The 20,230-nt window shown below is 39.1% G+C and overlaps 1 protein-coding gene across 1 annotated transcript in view; it reads right to left on the reverse strand.

Annotated features, from left to right (window-relative positions):
* The window catches only part of LOC136858660 (hemolymph lipopolysaccharide-binding protein-like), an 83,497-nt gene extending 66,337 nt beyond the window's left edge, over window positions 1-17,160 (reverse strand). The window contains exons 1-2 of the mRNA XM_068229429.1: window positions 17,025-17,160; window positions 9,570-9,735 (exon numbers count right to left, since the gene is read on the reverse strand). Of these exons, the coding sequence (XP_068085530.1) occupies window positions 9,570-9,713 (144 nt within the window). The 5' untranslated portion in view covers window positions 9,714-9,735; window positions 17,025-17,160. The remainder of the gene's footprint in view (window positions 1-9,569; window positions 9,736-17,024) is intronic.
* Between the last annotated feature and the right edge of the window lie 3,070 nt (window positions 17,161-20,230).

A 20,230-nucleotide genomic window follows, 5' to 3' on the forward strand; every position in this document is an offset into this window, starting at 1 on the left:
CAACGTGAAGAAAGGAGGAAAGAACAGGAGGAACAACAAGAGTTCTTAAAGGAGTTTCGGAGAGAACAAGAAGAGAAACAGGAAAAATGGCAACAAAAACAACGTGAAGAATGGAGGAAAGAACAGGAAGAACAACGACAAGAGAGGAAAAAGGAACTGGAGGAAATAAAGGAAGACAACACAAGAACTCGATTGGAAATACAGAATAGGCTGGCTGAAATGACTCAGAGTATGGAAAGTAGAAACAAGCAGATACACGAAGAAATGGACAGAATTAAAGGACAGGTTACAGAGAGCCAGGAAATCATCAAGAAGTTGAAGGATGAGGAGATTAGCAAACTGACCAGCGATCTCCGAGAACTAAAAGTCAGTAATGAGAAGAAATGGGACGAATTAAGTGAAATAACAAGCGGCATGGAAGGATTGAAGATCAGACATCAAGAATTAGAGGAGAAATTCGATCAGGCAGCTGGCACAGTGGCCGGAAAGATTAATGAATTAAAAGAGAAGATCGAGAGTGATAAGAATGAGGCGGACCAGAAGATGGAGAAGACGGAAGAAGAGTTAAGGCAGATTAGGAAGGAGATGCAAGAAATTAAGATAGAAAACCAGACAACGAAATCCGTTATTTCGAATTGTAGTGAACGGCAAAAAGCGATAGAGATTCAGATTAATGAAAGGGAGACTACACCATCAAGAACACTGGATCCAAGTAGGCAGAGCATGGATTTGGTAAATGGAAGCAGTCAAAATGAAAGCCCAACCATAATAAACGTCATAAAAACTTACGACGACCGCCCAAAGCATTTTGATAACACATCAAAAATCTCACCTAAGCAATTTCTCAGAGATATGGAGGAACATTTTCGCGAAGGCAGAATTCAAGAGGATAAGAAGCTGCGCGTGATAGAAAAACATCTAGATGGAAACCCGAACATCTGGTTCCAAGCTTTTAAATATACTTTCCACAGATATGAGGAATTTAAGGCAGCGTTCCTAAGAAAGTTTTGGAGTCCAGAAATTCAACAACAACTAAGAATCGAGCTTTACGCAAGAAAGTTTTCGTTAACAGGCCAAACTCGATTCAGTGATTACTTCTCTTTCCAATTTCACAGGTTTCAGGACTTAGACTCAGCTCCAAGCGAGCTAGAAGCCATAAAAACTATTCAAAGGCAATTCCCACCGGAGGTGCAGAGGTTATTAGCAGCCTCAGATGTTGAAACCGCAGTCGATATGGAAAGGAAGCTCAGACAGATCGATATGACATCCTCGTACCCATTGAATAGAAATATACGGAATACGGCCCAAGAAGAAGTAATAAATACCATCAGTCCCGAGGAAACAAACCATAGGGAGAGTCATAAGTCAAAGAGTAGGTCAGAGGACCATGATGAACACAGAGAGAAGGGCAGAAAGAGATGTTGTTGCCAGTGCAATGGAAATCCTAATGGGCAATGTGGACAGAATAATAATAGACACAACCCATATTATACAAATAATTCAAGGTTTCGAGGCAACAGGAACCAACAACATTTTAGAAACAGATCATGGTTTAATAACCGGAAAGGGCAGAACTGCTATCGCAGGAACGAAGAAAATCGTAGATATATACAACAACTGCGAGAGGAAAGACGAAATAAGAGCAGATGGGAAGAAGCGATAAAAGACAAAGATATAAATGGAGATATCGAGGGAGCGGAGAGCCTCGAATTACAATCGTATAAACGAAGGAAAGCTGAAGAGGGGAGACTTAACCCAAACACTCCTGAGTTCATAGGAAATTCGGAGCCACCTGGAAAAAAAACTCCGATTTCCAATTGAAAAATGAGGAGACATCAAGTAGCAAAAGAAATGGAAAAATTGACAAAATTCATAGTTGGATAATTGCGCAAGTAGACCACTGGGATATTCGACCTGATGACCTGCTTGACGAAAATGGTCATGGCAATGAGAGAACAAAATTTAGGTTACCCGTAATCATAGTAACAGTGGCCGACATAAAGTTGCATTGCTTGGTGGACTCTGGAGCAAGTATCAGTGTAATGGCATCGACATTTTTCCAAGAGCTTACTAAAAGAATCGACATACCGACAATCCCGGTGTCAGGAGTTAAAATAAGAGGAATAATCCCAGATAAATCTGTCGATTGCAAGCTGCAAGCATACGTTACAGTCATGATAGGAAGGCACAGATTTGAACATCCATTCATGATCATGAAGAGAATAAAATATAATATCATCTTTGGTATAGATTTCATGTTAACGACACGAATGACCATTGATATGGAAAGACGAGAAGTCCGGTTCCCAGTAACAGAAAGTGTGGAATGCAGTCCATAGAAACCATACAACTCAATAATCTTACGGACGAAAATGAACACTTGAAGATTATGGTGAAGGAAATTGATCCTGAGATCATGGAAGGCCAAGATCAAAAGAATGACGTGTATGAACAAGAGATAGATTTAGGATTAATTGATAGGCTCGAAGAAATAATGGCTATCGAAGAGGAGGAGGAAGAGAAAACTGAAATTTGGAAAACTATGACCGAAGCCACAATATCAACCGCAGAAAAGCGGAAAATCTATGAAATTTTGAAGAGACATATCGAAGTTTTCGACAATAAACCGGGTCAAATACCCAACTTTAAATACAAAATATTAGTCAATGACTGGACACCATATAAAGGAAAATTGTACGATGTACCAGAAAGGTATTTAACAGAAGTAAGAAAAATTATTCAGGAAATGATGGCTGACGGAATAATAGTAAAGACAACCACACCTTACTTGAACCCGCTGGTAATAGTAAAGAAAAGCAACGGAAAACTCAGGCCGTGCGTGGATGCCAGGGTCCTCAATGACAGACTTATTCCAGAATACAATAAGGTCCCAAGGATTAAGGATATAATAAAGAAATTTAGAGGTCTGCAGTACTTTTCAAGCTTAGACTGCACATCGTCCTTCCATCACATTGTACTGGAGGAGAAGTCAAGGATATTGACAGGGTTTATGTTTGATAACCAAACGTACGCCTACTGCAGGTTGCCTTTTGGGTTGAAAAACAGTTCTGCCGTTTTGATAAGGGCCTTAGATAAGAACCTAACCGATGAAGTAAAAGGATTTGTCAACTGTTATGTCGATGATCTAGTATTTGGCAGTACAACTTTCGAAGAACATTGTGAGAAATTAGAAAAATTGCTGAGTAACCTGCGGAAAACCGGATTTAAAATTAACCTAGCAAAGTCAAAATTCTGCCAAAACCAAGTGCTTTTCCTTGGACATATAATAGACGGCGAAGGAGTTAAGCCAAACCCGGTAAAAATCAAAGCAATTTGTGACTTCCCACGTCCTTCTAAAGTGAAGCACGTAAGACAATTCCTAGGTATGACTGGATTCTTTTCAGACCACTGTAGAGGTTATACAGAAATAGCTGCACCGCTCCAGGAACTCTTAAAGGCGAATAACCGTTGGAAATGGAACGAGGAAGCCGAAAACGCATTCATAAGAATGAAAGAATTGCTTAGGCAAAGCATCAAACTAGGGTACCCTGATTTTGAGAAAGATTTTATTGTCCAGGCAGATGCGTCAAATATTGGTGTTGGAGCATGTTTATACCAAGAGGAAAAGGAGAGTAAGAGACGAACATACTTAGCCTTTACGAGCAGAAAACTGCGAAGACACGAGCTACATTATACAACGACTGAGCTCGAACTCCTTGCCATAATACATGCACTACAGCAATGGAGACGAATTATTTATGGATACCCCGTGATCATTAGGACGGATCATAAGGCATTAACCTTTGGGTTAAAAGCAATGATGACCAGCGAAAGAGTAACTAGGTGGATGCTTTACACACAGCAATTTAATCTAAAAATTGAACACTGCAGCGGGAAAGAAAATATATTAGCTGATGCATTAAGCAGGAATCCAGCAGACCATGAGGAGAATGTTTTACAGTTAACGCTAGATAATCAAGACCAGGAGTTGCTATCAAAACTAGAAGACCTTGCTGAATATCAGAAAATGGATGAAAAATTAAAGATCATAATTGACAAGTTGATGGCTGATGAAAGGGAACCGTTAATAGAAGACAAATATGAGATGTTGAGCGGCTTATTAACGAAAGTCATAGATAAGACCACAAACAAGAAAAGAATAATAGTACCACAAACACTGCAATGTGAATTAATTTGGCATGTGCATAAAGTAACAGGACATGCAGGAATTGATAAAGTCATTGCAACACTATCAGAGAAGTTCACATGGACAGGGTTGAGGAAGTCAGTCAGAAGCATAATTAAAACCTGTGATATTTGCCAGCGGGTCAAACACAACAATTTTATCACTAGTAACCAACCTATCGCCATATTGCCATCTAAAGTAAGAGAAATATATGCAATCGATATTTTTGGAAAACTACCGACAGCCAAAAAGGGAAACAAATATATATTGGTAGTAATTGACATCTTTTCGAAGTACATATCGCTACAGCCAATACAACGGGCAAATACGAAGCAAGTTCTACACAGATTAGTGGAGAAAGTATTTCCTAAAATGGGCAAGCCCGAAAGGATATTGTCAGACAGGGGAACACAATTCACATCTATGCTATTCCGAGAAAGAATGAAAAGTATGGGCATAAAACACACATTATGTTCAGTTCGACACCCATCTGCAAATCCAGTGGAGCGATACATGAAAGAAATAGCCAAATTCTGTAGGATATACTGCAATCATTGTCACTGGAAATGGATTGATGTAATAGAGATAATAGAGGAATGCCTAAATAACACCATAAATGAATCAACTGCTCAGGTTCCAAACTTGGTACATCACAATAAAGAATCACGAAGAACATGGGACAATATATTAAACATACCACTTGAAGAGAAACCAGACATCCAGCAGATCAATAGAATGGTCCAAGAGAGGCTAAAACAACAGTCTGAGAAGAGACTAAGAAGGTTACGAAAGACAAGATTTCGCGCACCATTCAAGAAAAACGATCTCGTTTTAATTAAAAAGGCACCAATAACGAACGCACCAGCCAAAATATGCGCTAAGTTCAACCATTTATATGAAGGACCGTATAGAATTGAACATGCTTACGGAAATAACGCATATCTTATTATAAGCATGGATGGAAAATACAAAAACGTTCACAATGCGTGTAATATGAAGTTATATTTCCCAGAAAATAAGGCTGGAGAAACGATAATATAAGTCCCACTGAAGTGCAAACCAAGTCTAGAGTAAACATATTTGTAAGTCAGCTGATATGCAAAGAGAAAGGCTTATAGAAGTTAAAAAAAAAACATCAATCATAATAACAGAATAATCGATACCATTCCATAGAGAAATAAAATCCATTAATCGATCAAAGAACCATGGAGAAATACCAGAAATGCATCGTCACATTTGTCAATCATAATTCAAGAGAATAAATATATCGCAAGCAATATATTTAATCTGTACTGGGGGAATAAAATGTACCCGATGCATTTACTGGACGTATTCAAAATGGCGCCTACGGAAGGTAGAGGCCAGCCAAGGCAAAGAAATGTATAACAAGATATCGATATTGATGTATGCTAGGAGGCCTTGACTAACTTAAACCTACCACTATGAAGGCGGTGTACAATGGTACATAATCGATAGAATTGTTTTTAAAAATAAGAAGGATAAAACAGATTATTACAAAAAACTGACTTGAAAAATTGAGGTGGTGAGAACAAGACGTATCGAACTTCGCACTCTAAAATAAGCAATATTGGCAACATTTAGCAAGAAGTATTACGCTGAGAACAAGGAAGTATTGAGCGAATTGAGTAAATAAGCGTTAAAATACTGGAAGGAGCAAGTAAAATCCTGAAGCTTAGAATAATACGTCCAGATACTCAGACGCGAAGCCGTTTGAAAATAGGAACTTGATTGAGACAAGAGAGCTCGAGATTAAGCCACGCTGAGTGAAAATAATCAATAGGAAAACCAAATAAGGAAGCAATCACCATAAAATATATATTCTACGCAGAACTATGATGAGCTTATATTTTTCAGAATCATCGCATTTTGTCTACTGTCCTGCTAAGCAGATGATGGCTTGCTAAATCGGCATAGACCAACCTGGAGGGAGATGTCGTCCTGGCCGTTAAAACCACCCGACCCGTGCGGAGGAGATCATTCTACCTGACATACCACTGGTGGAAAATCCTGCCCAGTTCCTGACCCAAGGACTACGACCGCACCGAGAAGCAACTGAGGCCCGAGATATTGAATGGCGAGCTAAGTAATAGTATTAAGTAATATAATTTCTTATGTGGAGTATTACCAGTATATACAGTAGATCTGAATAGCCTAAGCATGAGATAATTGAGTGTGCTTATGAATATAAGAAAGTGCTGTGTGGAATATTTAAGTTGACATATCGTTATGAAGTGATAGCGTGTTGCTACATTACTTTATCCAAGGATGAAGGAATACCATTTAAAAATACGACATAGTGCTACAGCTGTTTTCAAAGAATCCCGGTTAGTTAGGAAGGTCCATGCGTGATGTAGTTATAGTCAAATCCGGTTACGTCACAGAGGGACGCACGTTGAATTGGTTAAGACTAGTTTCCATACTCTTTGCTGTATGATTTATTGAAAGGAAAGATACTGAATTTGGGGTTATATACGGAATTGCAAGATTAAAAATGCGTTCTGAGAAACGAATTCTGCGCTATTCATGGGATACATATCGTTGTATAATTAAGTATTGGAGGTTAAACGTCGTGACTGGACGATAACACATGAGTCCAACCACACCTTTCAAGAAGAAGAAGAAGAAGAAGAAGAGGTTAAACGCGCTAGTTGTGAATGCTAAATGAGTTAAATACGAATTGAATTGGAGGTTAATGGTGTAATAATGAAAGTGTGTATAGTATTTGAAATGATATATTGCGCAGAGTAATAGGAGGTAAAGCGTATTAGATAAGTTTAATATGTGATATTGGAGCACATGCAGTGCCATTACAGAATATAAGTATGCCCCAGCGAGGAACTACAGCAAGGTACGAACAATAATATTTCGTATATTTTAATGATGTGTGAAAGTGGTTTGACTGGAATAACAACCGATGATGAATAAATGAATACGTGATTATGTCATATTCTGAATGAATGGTTAATGCATGGAAGAATAAGCTTGTATGCAAGTAGTAACGTAATGTAGTATTGAAATATCTTTGTGTTTGCATTAGCACACATATATATGATAAATGCTTACTGGCTGTATGTATATTGAGCTGGTATACGATACATAAGAAATTATTTAGCTAGAATAGGGAATTTATTTGACATTTACATAGGATATCATCGATGTTTTGTTTATATGGAATATTATTAGAGTGAATACTTAGTTAGGAGCCGTAATTTAAGTGGCAATAGGACCGAGGAACTTAGTGCGTCATTCAGTATTTCATTTTCTTCACGCTAACCTGCAACAACGAACTCAGATACTTTTCAACATAACATAGGTCACTGATATTTGTGTTCAGGACATATTATTCAAATTCAATTCATTTTCGCAGAGACTTGAACAACGTGATGGTTGTATTTCAATAAGATACATAATTATACCATGACTGATGGAATAATTTATTGAAATAACGAATTTCGACCGTAGCCAAGAGACTGTGATTTAATATATTTAAATGATCAAAAATGTAATCTTTTTCAAATGGAAGATAATTCATTTCAGGAATACGTTACTCAATGTATTAAGATGAAAACTTAGTTTAGGAAATAGGCAGCGCTGACCTAAGATATTTGATTCACTGATTAAAATATTTATTTATTAAGTTGATAATCGAAGCTAATGAGACATACTTGATATTAACCATTTCTTTTGCGAAACTTGACAATTTAATAAATATATTTCTTGATTAGTTTCTTATATAATGAAGTGAGTTTTCATTTATATTGATAGTTAGTAGTTTTACTTAGTATGTAAGGTTCTCATTGTGCGCATATATATATTTCTTCTAAAAGGACGACTGAAATTTGCGTTTACAAAACAACTACTGAGCGTATGGTATCGTTATTTTCTCTGAACCGCGTATGATATCGTTACTTTCTCTGAACCGCATATGATACCGTCATTTCTCCTCGGACACACGTAAAACCAAACATAGAAAAACTAACCATTTTTCTGAAGGCAAGGATACCCTGAGATAATACTTAACTGACTAGTTGGGAATTACTGTGGTTACCCTGACCCGTAGGGTGCAGTACCATACCGATATTTGCCTGGAGGAGAAGTGGAAAACCACGGAAAACCACTTCTAGGATGGCTGAGGTGGGAATCGAACCCACCTCTACTCAGTTGACCTCCCGAGGCTGAATGGACCCCGTTCCAGCCCTCGTACAACATTTCGAATTTCGTGGCAGAGCCGGAAATCGGATCCGGGCCTCCGGGGGTGGCAGGTAATCGCACTAACCACTACACCACAGAGGAGGACAAATTTAATTTTACTCTACCATATAGCATGGCAGGGGATGCCTGGCCGAGGTGGTAAAGGCGTGCTCGGTTCGCCCGGAAGGACGTGGGTTCGAATCCCCGTCAGGAAGCCGTAAAATTTAAGGAACGGGATTTCCACTTCAGAGGTGCACGTGACCCTGAGGTTCACTCAGCCTACACCAAAAATGAGTACCAGGTTAATTCCTGGCGGCAAAGGCAGCCGGGCGTAGAGGTAACCACTCAACCCCATCATGTGCCGAGATTACGGATAGTGGAAGCCTTTACCTTCCACCCCTCCAAAGGGCTTTCATGGCCTGTATGGAGATGACTTTGCTTTGCTATGCTTTTATGTAGCATGGTACATCGGATCTCTTTTGGGCAATATATGACTGAATGTTAATTTTGAAGGTTGACCACCAAATGAGTCACCAGAGATAGTTTACGTCACGCTACAGATATGATGTACACGATTCCTGGGACTGTCACCAATTAGGTAAGCGAACCCGAAAACTGTACGTGAAATACTTTTGACAAACCACGAGTCCACGACTGACCGCTCAGTTATGTAGTCTACAGCGAGGAGACGTCGTACCAGACAGCGCATCCGTGTGCGCCCTTAAAAATTTCCGTCACGCACGTGGCCGAATGTTAACCAGCAGGTGCCCTTAAAATACTGGTGAGCGTTTTGGCCAATCAGAATGCTACATTGTTATATTATAGTTTAAAAATACACGGCAAGACATGTTTATGCTTTTAAAGGCAAAAGCAAAGTCACCTCCGTAGAGGCCATGAAGGCCCTTGGAGGAGTGGAAGGTAAAGGACTCCACCATTGTTAACCTCGGCACGTGATGGGGTAGAGTGGTTAGCTCTACGCCCGGCCGGTGCTTTTAAACGCACCCTGCAAATAAACAAGGCCAAGAGCCTTCGTCAGAATGCTTTACGATGTCAATTGGTTCAACCGTTCAATGAAACTCGCGGTAACAAAAATGAGCCCAGTGTTTTGAATATATAGATTATCCAAGGGAACATTTCGAAAGTTTTAACGAAATATTGTTAATAAACATACCTTTAGAATACGGTGGTGGGATGAATTCTTCTTACTGCTGATTGAAAATTGGAATACTTCTTCATCCGATGAACAGATCGAAGCATCACTGCTCTCAATAACCAGTAATACAATCACAATTACATATGTCGTTGAGGACAGCATTTTATGGTGTAGTATTTAGAGCCTGAAAACAATATTACACAAACAGCAAATGAAAAGGAACATCTTCGAGAAAGGACATGCGATAAGAACGTTGTATATCTATATATGTCAATGATATTGGTATGAGATGATAAAATACGAAGATGATATTTCAGTGATAAAGTAAGTGTAAAGTAAGTCACGGTTTTGATACCGCCCTTTTCATTTGGAGTTTTGTAAACGAAACTGTAAATGCCTATGTTGCGTGTTCCACGTGAAACTCGACGTACCTTGGCAATGAGCACAGGTACATAAAAATAGTTTTTATTACATGAAAAAATTACTTGGAACAGATACAATAAAAGAACTGTATCTAAACAGGCAAATTTACGACATTATAACACAGGAGTTAAAACAGAAACATTTATGCATCTGAAACTGTTATGATTGGTAGCACCTCGAATAAAGATGATCAAAAAGCAAGACAGAAAAATCCTCAGGAAAATCTTCAAGCAAAATGCGAAAATGAAATTTGGATTTAAAAGATATCAAATGAGTACAATTTTATGGTCACTTATACAGATTGGATAATAAAAGGCTTACAAATAACATTTTAAACATAGCCTTATCAATGAAAAATCACAATAATTGGCTAAAAGAAATCAGTGAAGATCTAAAGGAAATTGGCATTAATGAAGAAACCATTCAAGATACAGTAGAATAAAATTCAGAACCATAAAACACAAACACAAATTTTTTAAAGCCCACCTGACTAAATACATCATGGACTGAACAACGTAAAAAAGGAACACAGCGAGAGAATGAAGAGAGATTGGGAAGAGAAGAAGAAAAACAAGAAAAATTGTGCTATTTAAGTTCAAACGCGCTACTTAGTTGGGCATAACGAATCAAGAAGAAAAGGAATTATACGTTAGTTGCACTCTTTCAGGTTTAAGATTTTCTGATCACTGTATATAAACGTTCTGCTAAAAGAAATACCCGTCCATGAATTATTAAATTAATCGTAAGGGGAGAATTAAAACCAATTACACGTAATAGTTTAACATTTTAGAACTGGTTAAGTGTAAGGAAAGAAACTTTATTTAAAGTTGTTTTACGTCGTACCGACACAGATAGGTCTTATGGCTACAATGGGACAGGAAATAGCTGGGAGTGGGAAGGAAGCGACCGTCGCCTTAATTAAGGTGCAGCCCCAGCCAGCATTTGCCTGGTGTGAAAATGGGAAACCACGGTAAAGCATCTTCTGGGCTGTCGACAGTGGGGTTCGAACCCACTAACTCCCGAATACTGGATACTGGCCGCACTTAAGCGAATGCAGCTATCGAGCTCGGAGGAAGGAAACATGTCCTCACCTATAAAGAAATAAACAAATAATCCTATAATCTTAAAATAGGCGTTGTGCACATACTGTGCTGTTATATACGCCTGGCTGCTGTCAACATAGTGTCTTAGAATGAAAGCTCAACGAACAAGTAAATAACTGGGTCACAAGTTAATGTGTTGCTAAAAAGCGAGTTCATATTTCTCTCATTGAGGGGAATTCCAATTTCCATTACCATTTTTCCCACCACTCACCGATTTACTACTGCAGATCAGTTATTATCGAAATCATTGACCTCTCAGTACATATATTCGAACATTTATTCATTTAGCACATGATTTTCGGTGCCGGGATTATCCGAGGACATGCTCGCTCGGCTTGCCTGGTGGAGGTCATTCTATTTGACACCCATGAATGACCTGATCCTCTGGGTGTAAGGAGATGATAACGGTAATGAGGAAGGGAGAGAGTGAAACAACCTACCAAGAGATCTGTGTGTCTGCTCAAGGCTTTACATCCCTATTCTGGGGATGAATCACTACCAACAGCGTAATGTGCCCTCATTCCATATGATACTGTGAAGAAATTTGGAATTCAATTCACACTATCGGCAATCCAATCCAGTGATCAGAAATCCTTCCGACTAAGATTCGGTTGGTGATTATTTTATCCACAAATGGGACTCGAACCGGATAACCACGGTTTCCGACCATATACACTTGACGCAATGACGATAATGGCCACCATTCGATCTATTCTCGAATACATTTATGATAGCAATATAGTCGGACATGTAATAGATTTCTAATTTTAAACTTGTATTCGTAATACGTTTTAATATCCGGACTTAATGTATATTAGGAAACCATTATCACTTGTGTAAGAATGTGTAGTAGGATTTGTGAAAAATGAACTAAAGTTCATTAAATATACAAATAATCAATATTCTTGGCATCCTGTCCCTTCAGTATTGTCATTTCGCCTCGATGTTTTCCAAATTCGTAGTTCCTCATCGCCAGATGTTTCATTCCAGGCTTGTGTCGATGTCATACACCTGTCAATGCCATATGTTACGTACACATGTTATGTGACCCTCTTAGATAGATTCTGATGGTTCCGGCCGCTTCCACTTCAAACGCTAACTTTGTACCGTGTCCGATGGGGAGCCATCTGGTGATGAATGAACGTACCATTTCCACTTCTATTATAACTTCTAAATTTCCAAAAGTCATTGTTTAAGAAGCCTTTCTCGTGGACAGTCGAGATTTTCTTCTGATGACGCAGAGCACAGTTCTCTGCGGAACGTGAAGAATTTCACCTTATTTTCTTGGCACGGCATAAGCCCAAAACCCTATATCATGTATATCCTGCATGGAGTTCATTGAAGATCAGTGAACACTGCATCTGCACAGTTGTTAAAATAAATACTCTATAAAGAGGAAAATGATTAGTACAAGTGCAATTCAAAAACATTCCGGTAACCCGTACTCTGTAGCCACAATATCCATAGACCATCAAATCAGTCATCAAACTTAAGAAACCGAAAACCTGAACCATGTAAAACCTAACTTGATCTGTTCCCTTGAATTGTTCTTAGTAGCTGGAGAGTTCAGAAATAAGACTCCGCTCTCCGTAATTCCTTTTGTTTTGCCAATTTTTCAGATATTTATCCGTTTTAGGTAAACTCAAGACCGAATCGGTGGTTTTTACTTTTCGTGTCTGTTTCTCTGTTTGTTTGTCTGTTTTTCTGTTCCACCATCACGCCGAAACGGCTAGATAGATCTCAACCAAACTTCACATTTAGAGTATACACATCCCGGGGAAGGTTTCGGTATGAATATCATTTTAAAATCTTTGAATAGACGGGGGGTTTATAGGAAAACCAGAACGGTTTTCCTCCATTTTCTCTTATACTTCTGTTTTTCTGTAAACTCCGTGGACTGCACGTGAAACGTCTCTTCATTATAAACAACTTTCGTTATGTTCACAATTTACGTTGCTCTTCACATGACGGAGAAATTTACTATTTTCTGCGGGTATCATGCTCTGCATTGAGTGACCGACAGACCGACAACGAACCTACAGGTTACCATGGCAACGTCTCTGACTGCTTGCCAGCAGGGAAGTAACGTATTACCATTTTCCTCATCATGCTTTTAAATTCGTAGTTGTTCCTTGGGTAGAAGGTAAGAGAGGCGTCAATCGGCCTATCTGCGGGATATTGGCGGAATATCGTTGGAGGTTATAACCGCCCTCTAATAGATTAAGTAATAATAATAATTGTATTTGTTTTACGTCCCACTAACTACTCTTTTACGGTTTTCGGAGACGCCGAGGTGCAGGAAGTTTGTCCCGCAGGAGTTCTTTTACGTGCCAGTAAATCTACCGACACAAGGCTGACGTATTTGAGCACCTTCAAATACCACCGGACTGAGCCAGGTTCGAACCTGCCAAGTTGGGGTCAGAAGGCCAGCGCCTTCACCGTCTGAGCCACTCAGCCCGGCAATAGATTAAGTAATAACACCATTAGTCATCTTATCTGTTTACCTAAGAATCACTGCGCCTAAATTTCTCCTCTGTTACCGCTTTATTATATCCATAACACACACCAGCATAATTTATTGAGAGGCATTTGATTTTCCAATACATTCACTTGGTATTTACATATTTGTCGATATCCGGCTGTCCTCAGTTATAATCCATTTTCTATTAATTTCAACTTTCTTAACTGTATTATTTTCTTCCTTAATTACTCCGTATGTAAGCGAGTGCTAGAATCTACTAGATATATTTCCACCAAACTTCATATTTAGAATCGACCTGTCCTTGGGTAGGTTTTAGGGCAAATAGTGTTTCTAAATCCCTGAACTGACTGGGGGTTTATACGAAACTGAAACCGTGATATTGAACTCCCACAAAATATACACAACCAAACTGAATGGAGTCTACCTGCCTTAATGGAAATTAATTTCTAAACATTTTTTTCTCATGTGCACCATTTCGATACGAGGATTAATAAGGGAGATACCATTAACGGACCGTTTTTCGGTACAAGTCCAATCGGACTTAACTCAAGAGTGGGTGCGTGTAAAGCGTATTTCTTACAACTTAAAAACTATTGAAGATATTCGAACCAAATTTTATATTTAGCATCCACCTGTCCAAATGTAGGTTTTAAAGGTCAATAACATTTCATGTTCCCGGAATGGACTGGTGGTTTATTGGGAACCGAAATGGTGATTTTACTCTTACACAGTATATACAGTACAAGACAAACCTGACTGGAAATCGACCAAATGTGATGGAATTCCACCTCTAAAACTTTTTTCCCTGTGCATTTTTTCGTCAGGAGGATTAATAAGGGAGATATCATGAATGGTCAGTTTTGCAGGTTAAGTCCAGCGGACATAGCCCAAATAGTGTTGTACGTGGAGCAGATTCCTTATCTATCTATATAAATAAAATCGTAACGACTGTGTGCCTCTACATTGACTATTTTGGCGAAATTTTCGCACAGCTACCCGTTTAATGGGTAATAATGACCATCTGCGTATTTTTTATTTTATTTCCTGAAAGTCCTAATTTTTACCCTCCTCGCCCAGAATCTATATTGCGGCATAATCTGCGAGAAGAAAAAGAAAATTGAAATTTGACAAAATTATAGGCCTACGTTTTAGCCTGTAACGGACGGAAAACTTCCAAGATCTTTAAATTTTTCACTTTTTATCCCCGAAGAATATCGAAATATGGAGGCAGTTTTAATGATGGTGCAGACCTTCGGTAAGTCCTATCACATAACGGATTGCACAATCTTCGTTCAACTTGGAATGATCTACACCCTTGGTCTTATGACGTTTTGTCGTATCTGTAACCCTTTTACGTTCGATTTTTCTCTATTAATCGATGTTAAGTAAATTTGAACTTTTCACATACATAATTCATACTTTCAGTCACTTATAGGAAATATAGAATCATCAAACTCTTCACGAAAATTGGCCCACCCAGTAGCCATATGTGAGCCAAATGCTATGTACGTAGCTGTCACATAATTATCCGAAAAGTAATGCAATGTGAGATAATCTTACAAAAACTTTGCCCTGTTCAACGTTTCTAACTCAATCTGACCCAAGAGTAGATGATATATCATAGGAACAGCCATTTAGGCCACTAAATCCGGCGTCTTATGGTACAATCCTTTGTCGATATGACGTACGTTTAGCAGCAGTTAATCTGTAAATGAAGAACTGCAATATTGTAAACACGCATATAATTTCGTATGTCGATCTCTATATATTCACTGATGTCGATTTATAGTGATCGAGAAAGGGTGTGTCTGCTATTGTAATCAGTACTCCCCACACCGACTTTGACTGGCAGTAGAAATGCGGTCATTCTCCAACTCCTGTGTAACTGGCATTAGTAAGGAAGGCCTACCATTGTAATGAATAATTCACTTCTCGGTTTGACTTGCAGAAGGCAAGGGAGCATGCAGTTTTGTTTAAAACTCCCCTACTCGATTGTGTTTGGCAGTAGGCAAGGGTGCCCGCCATTATAAACAAATGTCCTCATCTAAAATGTGACTGGCATTAGGCATAGTGGCCTGCTATTTTGATGGAAACTCACCAACTTGGTGTGACTGGCAGTAAGCTGGCTGGCAGTAGAAAAAGAGGCCTGGCATTATAATGATAACTGCACAACTCAAATCCGACTGATGGTAGGGTAGTTGCCTGCCAATATAATAGAAACTCCTCAGCTGTTACCTGTCTGTAAGTTGGAAAGGGGGCTTCCATTGTAACGAAAACTCCCCAAATCGATTATGACCGCGCAGTAGGCAATGGAGCCTGCAATTATAATGTAAACTTCCCAACTCGATTGTGAATGGCAGTAGGCAAGTGAGCCTGCCGTTATATCACAAATCTGTAACAAACACTTTACTTTGGAAACAGCGTATGGGGACTTTCCCATGCTGTTTCTCGGACAACGCTAAGAGACATGCAATTTTATAACAATCTTATTTACTGCATGTACAGTATTTACTTCGATATTCGAATATAATGTAGAATACCGTAGCGAAGCAAGGGTACATTTGCTAGTTGTAGAATAAGACACAGCACTGTACTTCATGTAGTATACCAACTGGCCGTTATCACTGGGATTATGACATCCAGAGGGAGGTTTGTTCAATCAATCAATCAATCAATGATCTGCATTTTGGCCGGTCGCCTGGGTGGCAGATTCCATATCAATTTTTTTTCCTAGCCTTTTCATAACCTTTTGCAAAGAACTTGGAAATTTATCGAACAATTCTGATCCCTTGCTATAATTTAATATTTGCCCCAATTTGTCCTCTTGAATTCCAACTCTATCTTCACATTATGATCTTTCCTACTTTTAAAAGGTCCGCTCAATTTTATTCGTCTACAAATATCTCTTTACATAGTCGGAAAGGCATTCTGCTCTTCACGCCTTATGGAAAAGGACCGCTTGGCCATCCAAGGACGAGAAAGGAATGGCAAGATGGCAATTGTGATATGGACATGACTGAAAACTGGTGGGATTTTTGTGGGGAATTGAAATTCCTGTTCGATTGTTGTATACTGCATTTATGATTGTTATGAGTGTGACGGCCAAGATCATAATCATAGTCATACCGTATTTTAGGGGACGTAACTTCCAGCTTTCACTGCAAAACTGATTCGAATAGATCGAGACAACATAAACAATATATATTTTAGAAATATAAAGTTCTTGGCCAAAGTAATTGTGTAGCTTACTGTACCTCAATAATGATTTACCAAAGCCCATGTGATGCCTGTTCATATATCAATACTCATATACGAATATAAGGGATCACCTTTCTATCCAACAATTTGAAAATCGAGAAAACTGAAAGTAAGGACACGTTAGTATGCACGTCAGGATCACAGAGAAGGAGATAATGCAATAAAATATTCTAGGTTAAATAAATAGAGAAATGTGTAGAATCATACCTGTCTGGAAAACAACTTGTCCCTGATACGCTCTCCATTCTACATCACGCAGTATATATTTCAGACAAGAGCATTAGTGTTATTCCCCACGACGTTCACTGGGCTGCTCTGTGTGGAGTTCAAATAGATAGTGGCCGTACGGACTTGACCTATGTAATCAAAATAAACAGCATTGTCAGCTAAAAGGAGCTGCATTTTTGCTAATCTATGATTAATTACATTCTGGGTCTTGGTTTAAACTACATGATTAAAGCTTGCCTCTTTCTTACCATCAAGTATGGATTATAATCATTACAAATATTAATTATATCAAGTATAGAATAATCCCTCCGAAATCACATGGAGGTACATAAATCGCTTTATTATAAATTTGCACGAGAGAACTAGTAGAAGTGGCGTTTTGCTTTTAGTGCCGGGAGTGTCCGAGGACAGGTTCGGCTCGCCAGGTGCAGGTCTTTCGATTCGACTCCCGTAGGTGACCTGCGTGTCATGATGAGGATGAAATGATGATGAAGACGACACATACACTCAGCCTCCGTGCCAGCGAAATCAACCAATGATGGTTAAAATTCCTGACCCAGCCGGGAATCGAACCCGTGATCCCTGTGGCCATGGAGCCGGACACAAGACTAATAAATTTTGTGTTAATAATAATGTAATATTCCATCAACCGTGGAACATTAAAAATTATGTTGATTTTTGTGCTCCTCAGGGTCCTCCCCCTGTGGGTGGGGGCGGTAGAATAAAACCCACGGTATCCCCTGCCTGTCGTAAGAGGCGACTAAAAGGGGCCTCACGGGCTCTGAACTTTGGAGCGTGGGTTGGCCCCCACGGGGCTCTCAGCTGAGTCCAGGCATTGCTTCCATTTACTTGTAACAGGTTCCTCACATTCATCTATCCTGTCCGACCTCTCTTGGTCAACTCTTGTTCTTTACCGACCCCGACGCTATTAGGTTTGCGAAGGCTAGGGAGTCTTTCATTTTCATGCCATTCGTGGCCCTTGTCTTCCTTTGGCCGATACCTTCATTTTTTGAAGTGTCGGACCCCTTCCATTTTTTCTCTCTGATTAGTGTTAAATACAGGATGGTTGCCCAGGTGTACTTCCTCTTAAAACAATAATCACCACCACCACCACCTCAGGGTCTGAAGACGTTGTTTTGTAACGTTTCCGTTTATTTCGCCCATACCAACATCGGTAGGTAAAAGAAATTGGCATCAGTGTGGATGTGCCTGTACCCTGAATACCGCGGCGTTTCTCATAAGTCGCCCAAGATGAGGTCAAGAAATTACAAGTACAGTAAATTATATTTGATAATATTTATAGCCATCTTCATGTGCTTCATGTACCTATAACTGCTAATAATTATCAACGATTTCAAAATGCCAGAATTTGGTCCGCAACAAAGCAGTAAATTCTCTCTCTCGTATTTTCATCTATATAGATACCTAAACATCTGTTACCGGGGTCAAGGAGTTACCCAAGTAATTTTCCGCGTCGTTGACATCGATTAGTATCCTGCTCCGTCACCTATTTAAGACCGCATGTGAAGGTGAGAGGTGGTGATTGTGATTATTGTTTTAAGAAGAAGGACAACTGGGCAAACATCCTAAGAAGATGCATTCATAACACGACTGAGAAAAAATGTTGGTAAAGAACAATGACATATAATTTTACAAGGTTTATTCCACCTACTTTGTAAAATAATATGTAATCTTAATTCAATATACAACCAATAATGAAATTTATAACCTTAAAAGAACAGTGACACTACGTGGTTCACATATAAAAAAATAGTCATTACCTCTAAAATTCTGGACCCTATTAACAACAAGTACACGTCCAGAACCGACGTAACACTGAAACTGGTTATACGGCTAAGTTCCTCCCGACTGATTATCAAGGAATTCCAAGATTCGTACATTAAGTTGCAACAAAAAAGTATTTTTTTTAACCGAAATTTGTTCCCTCTTCGAAGATTGGTACATTGTCATCTGCTCTACTCGACAGATCATGTGCTTCCTTATCCACAATGAAAGGATTCAACAGCGTTTTGATTTCATGTGTGACTGACTGATGAATCTAACATTAAGTCGTTTGGTTTTAGGATTATTGGATAGATTGTTTGTTTGGTTGGTCGGTCGATCATAACACGGGTGTTTCACTCAGAAACACTTGTCCATTATCAAGGATCGAATAACGGCTGCCTAAGTAAGAGGCTAGTAACGATATCACTCGTGTGTCACGCTCTTCCAGCTTATTGATTGGTTGGTTTGTTGGTAACGGACAGAACATTTGACCGTTATTTTAATTCTACTGCAGAAATTAGAGCATAGATGCGGAATGTTCATAAAATAAGACCCTCAGTTCTGCATCAGGTGATGTGCCATTGAATGAACAGCAATGATGGATTCCTAGTATCCAACCGCTTTGCAGCATTTAATGGCCATGTGAAATATATTAGTGAGAAAGGAATGTCAGAAAATGAGATAACTCTGATATGTACTGTATAAGAAAGCGATGTTAATCCCCACAATTGTGAGCTTCAGTGAGAGAAATTCAACTTTTGAGCGTTAATTCCAGCAGTCTACCATAAATATCGATTGTTTCCAACTGCAGAACCACTGGAATATTCTTTTAACGTATAAAGGAGCAGTGCACCACTTCATAAAATATATCAACATTTTAAAATATAATAAAATTCAGAAGATGGAATGAATTTTTAAAGTGAACTCGTGTCCCCGTCCCTTGGCGATGCAGCTCTGTTCGAACGCACCCCAAATGGAGGCGGTCTGCGTATACCATTTTAACAGCATGCCAGTCCTCTTGCCATTCATAAATCTCTTGCAATATTGGGAATCGAACTCAGGCCACCGAGGACGGAAGCTAATCGAGCTAACCGTTACGCTACGGAATGATGTTACTTATCTATCATATCTGTAAGATTATCACACTGCAACACAATAACTGGCGTTATTCCGCTGGATAGGATTAATAAAACATTGCTGGTGGATACATTGTCCCTGGGACTTACATTTGCCACTCTACACACGCAGAGGACTGTCTCAGTGGGGCAGGCGCACTAACAGATTTTCACTGACAGGTTTGAGAGCCGAGAAAAAAAAGGGGTCGGGGACACTGACTTTAGAAAGCCTAGCTTGGAACACATTAAAATGTGCTCCTTCTGTCAAGCAGTCAGCTTGTTTCT

Source organism: Anabrus simplex, chromosome 1, assembly GCF_040414725.1.
Source record: "Anabrus simplex isolate iqAnaSimp1 chromosome 1, ASM4041472v1, whole genome shotgun sequence".
NCBI lineage: Eukaryota > Metazoa > Arthropoda > Insecta > Orthoptera > Tettigoniidae > Anabrus > Anabrus simplex.